Source organism: Lethenteron reissneri, chromosome 43, assembly GCF_015708825.2.
Source record: "Lethenteron reissneri isolate LAM-NWPU_2019-01 chromosome 43, ASM1570882v1, whole genome shotgun sequence".
Lineage (NCBI taxonomy): Eukaryota > Metazoa > Chordata > Hyperoartia > Petromyzontiformes > Petromyzontidae > Lethenteron > Lethenteron reissneri.
In genome coordinates, this window is record NC_083821.1 from 11,525,240 (window position 1) to 11,529,186 (window position 3,947).

At 52.3% G+C, this 3,947-nt stretch overlaps 1 protein-coding gene across 1 annotated transcript; it reads right to left on the reverse strand.

The window, feature by feature from the left end:
- Nucleotides 1-1,828: 1,828 nt before the first annotated feature.
- Nucleotides 1,829-2,920, reverse strand: LOC133353371 (dual specificity tyrosine-phosphorylation-regulated kinase 2-like). Its single transcript, XM_061569563.1, has 2 exons — nucleotides 2,805-2,920; nucleotides 1,829-1,997 (listed from the first exon to the last, which is right to left on the reverse strand). Exons 1-2 carry the CDS (start codon nucleotides 2,907-2,909, stop codon nucleotides 1,857-1,859), a joined length of 246 nt encoding a protein of 81 aa, XP_061425547.1. The 5' UTR covers nucleotides 2,910-2,920; the 3' UTR covers nucleotides 1,829-1,856.
- Between the last annotated feature and the right edge of the window lie 1,027 nt (nucleotides 2,921-3,947).

The following is a 3,947-nucleotide window of genomic DNA, read 5'->3' on the forward strand; positions in this document are numbered from 1 at the left end:
ATTTAAGATTCCCGCTCGACCACGCGGGCGTCGGCCATTACACACGTAATTCAAGATGGTGGCACACATCGCGTCCCAGTGAAGCCAGCCATAATATTGGCAATGCTGTTATAATGTTAGAATGACCGTTATAAGGATGTATTTGCCTTTATAATGCTGTTAAACTGTTATGCTAAATACGAGGCCTAGTTAACAACAAAGCCTGCAACTTTCCTTATTGTGAATGTCGAGTCAAACTTGTACCCAAGTAACTATATTGCGATCTGGAGAGCAAGGATGACAAAATGTCTCATTCATAGTGCAGTGTTATGTGTAGTACTGTACATCTGGGGTGCAGTGTGATGATAACACGGTGTGCCTTATGTATCACAGCAGCTTATGCTCTTGTATAGCTATTCAGTGGTAATGTAGGTGCCTGCCCCCTCCAGGATCTATTGTTTAGAAACATGTTATCTGGGACAATGTTCTGGTGCTGTGGTGTTCATTGTGTTGGTGTTTCCGGGTTATAACAGATGCTGTATCTGTGTTTTCTCACCAGTTTTACCTCGTTAAACTCAATAAATGACGTTTGGAGTCGGACGTTCATCCTGGCTCCGAGGGTTTATTGAACGCAAGGTTAACTACTCAGCTAGCGGTGCAACGCAGCGCACAGTGAGGCCGAGACAGTTAGAGAGACACTGAGAGAGAGTTACAGAGAGAGAGACAGATAGAGACAGAGAGAGAAACAGAGACTAATTCAGCACTTAAGCGGTTGTGTGTTGGAGAGTAAACCCAATTAGTGGGAAGGGTGTGGTGATGGTGGGGAGGTGGTGGGGGTGGTGGAGAGAGGGTGGTCGTAGTGGGTGGGTGGTGGTGAGGAGAGATGGTGGGGGATAAGTGTTGGTGGTGTGGTGGTGGGTGGGTGGTGGTGGTTTCGACCGTGGTGCTATTGGGCAGTTGGAGGCAGTCGCCCTCCAGCAACAACGAAGGGCAGAGGAGCGATGCTCACAACAACGAGTGGAGCGCCGGGTGGCTAAAGCAGAGCGAGTTGGCAGAGTATTGGGCACAGCTGGTGGTTCATCTCTCCCATGACCTCATGTCAGCAGCGAGCCTTCGACATTTCACGTGGCAGCGTTAAAGTGCACCTGGCCTGGCACAGGCGCCATGGTGACGTCACCATCACTTACTGGCGAATGGCAGGGTATTGGATTGGTGGGTGCTGGTGATGATGGTAGTGGGTGGGTGGTAGTAGTGGGTGGGTGGTGGTGAGAGGGTGGTGGTGGAGAGAGGAGGTGGTGGTGTTAGTGGGGAGGGTGGTGGGTTGGTGGTGGTGGTGGGTGGATGGTGGGTGGTAGTGCGTTGGTGGTGGTGGTGTGGAGAGGGTGGTGGTAGGTGAGAGGGTGGTGGTTGGGAGAGGAGGTGGTGGTAGTGGGGAGGGTGGGTGGATTGGGGTGGGGTGGTAGGGTGGTGGTGGTAGTGGGGAGGGTGGTGGGTTGGTGGTGGTAGTGGGTGGATGGTCAGTGGTGGTGCGTGGGTGGTGGTGGTGTGGAGAGGGTGGTGGTGTGGAGAGGGTGGTGGTGGGGAGAGGCTGGTGGTGGGGAGAGGAGGTGGTGGTAGTAATGGGGACAGTGGGTGGGGGTGGGGTGGGGTGGTAGGGTGGTGGTGGTGGTGGGGAGAGGGTGGTGTTGGGAAGAGGAAATGGTGGGTTCGGGCGAGCAGGTGGGTGGATAGTTGAGTGATGGCAAAGCTGCAGGCAAGGACATTCAGAACTAGTTTGTTGCTGCTGCTGTGAGTTCACAGCCAGGAGCAGCCTCATAATCTCAGTCATGATGTTTGTTGTTGTTGGATTGTTGACTGCACAGCTGGCCAGGTCCCACTCACGAGATGGGAAAGGCGAGGATCTTGAGCGCCACCAGAGTCTGCGTCTTGTGGTCGAGACACCGCACGACCACGCCCTGCCCGCCCTTCCCGATCTTCCTGCCCAGCTCAAATCGGTAGTTGAAGTGCTCGTGTTCGACCTGCAGGGGGTCACCGGGGGGGGGGGGGGGGGGAGAGGGGAGGAGGTCACAGGCAGATGATCAGGATGAGGGTCACGGTGAATGTGGTCAGGGGGGGGTCACGAGGAGGTCAGGGGGTCACGGGGAGGTCACGTGGAGGTAGGAATGCTTGTGCAGGAGCTGCAGGGGGTCACCAGGGGGGAGGTCACAGGGAGGTGGTCAGGGTAAAGGTCAGGGTCCAGGGGGTCATGGGGAGGTGAGGGTGGGGGGTCACGTGCATCTTTGTGGGTCTAGGTCTCTGTGGATCTCTATGGGTGTCTCTGTGGGTCTCTATGGGTGTCTCTGTGGGTCTCTGTGGCTCTGGGTCTCTATGGGTCTGGGTCTCTGTGGGTCTCTATAGGTCTTGGTCTCTGTGGCTCTCTATGGGTGTCTCCGTGAGTCTCACAGGGATGTAGTTGTGGGTCTTTATGGGTCTCTATGGGTATCTATGGGTGTCTCTGTGGATCCTTGTGGGTCTAGGTCTCTCTGGGTCTCTATGTGTGTCTCTGTGGGTGTCTATGTGTCTCAGTGCGCCTCACAGGGATGTAGTTGTGGGTCTCTGTGGGTCTCTATGGGTGTCTCTGTGGATCTAGGTCTCTAAGGGGGCTTATGGGTGTCTCTGCGTCTCCTTGAGCCTCACAGGGATGTAGTTGTGGGTCTCCATGGATGTCTCTGTGGGTCTCTGTGGGTCTCTGTGGGTCTCTGTGGGTCTCTGTGGGTTTCTCTGTGGGTCTCTATGGGTGTCTCTATGGGACTCTATGGGTGTCTTTGTGTCTCTGTGTGTCTCACAGGGATATAGTTATTCTCGATGTCATCATATCCGTGGTTGCCGATGCCTCCTCGCTTCGTTGCCTCCTGGCCCTTGTCCAGAGTAAAGTACCAAATCTCCTCCATCGTGGCCAGCTCAAGCTTCTGGCGCTCGGTGATGTAAGGTTCAAATAAACTCAGGATATCTGCACTCGTGACAGCAACAACATCAGCATCAACATCAACACCAGCAGCAGCAACAACAACAGCAAAAACAACATCAACAGCAACAACAACATCAACAACACCAAGAATGAAAAACAACATCAACAACAACGATAAACAACATCAACAACAACTATGACAAACAACAACAGCAACAATAACATCATCTATAAACGAATTATCATTCGTAGACACACACACCGGGTGACGGCACCCCCCCCCCCCCCCCCCCCACCGAAGTGGCCGGTATCATCGGCAGGTGGAGACCCCTACCCACATAGAGACCCATACTCATATAGAACCAAAGAGACCCACAGAGATCCATAGAAACCCATACTCATACAGAGCCCTACAGACCCACAGAAACCCATACTCATATAGAACTATAGAGACCCATACTCATATATAACCATAGAGACCCACAGAGGCCTATATAACACCAGAGACCCATAGAGACCCATAGAGACCCGTTCCCACATAGAACCATGCCCATATAAAACCATAGAGACCCATACCCATAGAGAACCATAGATACCCATAAAGACCCATATTCATATCGTCATACCCATATAGACCCATACTCAAAAAGAACCATACCCATATATAACCATATTTATTTCGAGCCATAGAGACCCACAGAGACCCATAGTCATATAGGACCACAGAGACCCAAGGAGACCCATAGAGGCCCACAGAGACCCATACTCATATAGTCCTACAGATGCCCACAGAGACCCATACTAATATAGAAATATAGAGACCTACTGAGACCCACATCAACCCACAGAAACCCATGCTCATAAGGACCTATAGAGATCCAGAGACTCATATGAATCATAGAGGCCCACTAGGACCCACAGAGACCTGTAGCAACTCACAGAGACTCAGATATACCCATACTTTGGGTGTCTATGGGTGTCTCTGTGGATATATATATGGGTCTCTGTGGGTCTGGGCATC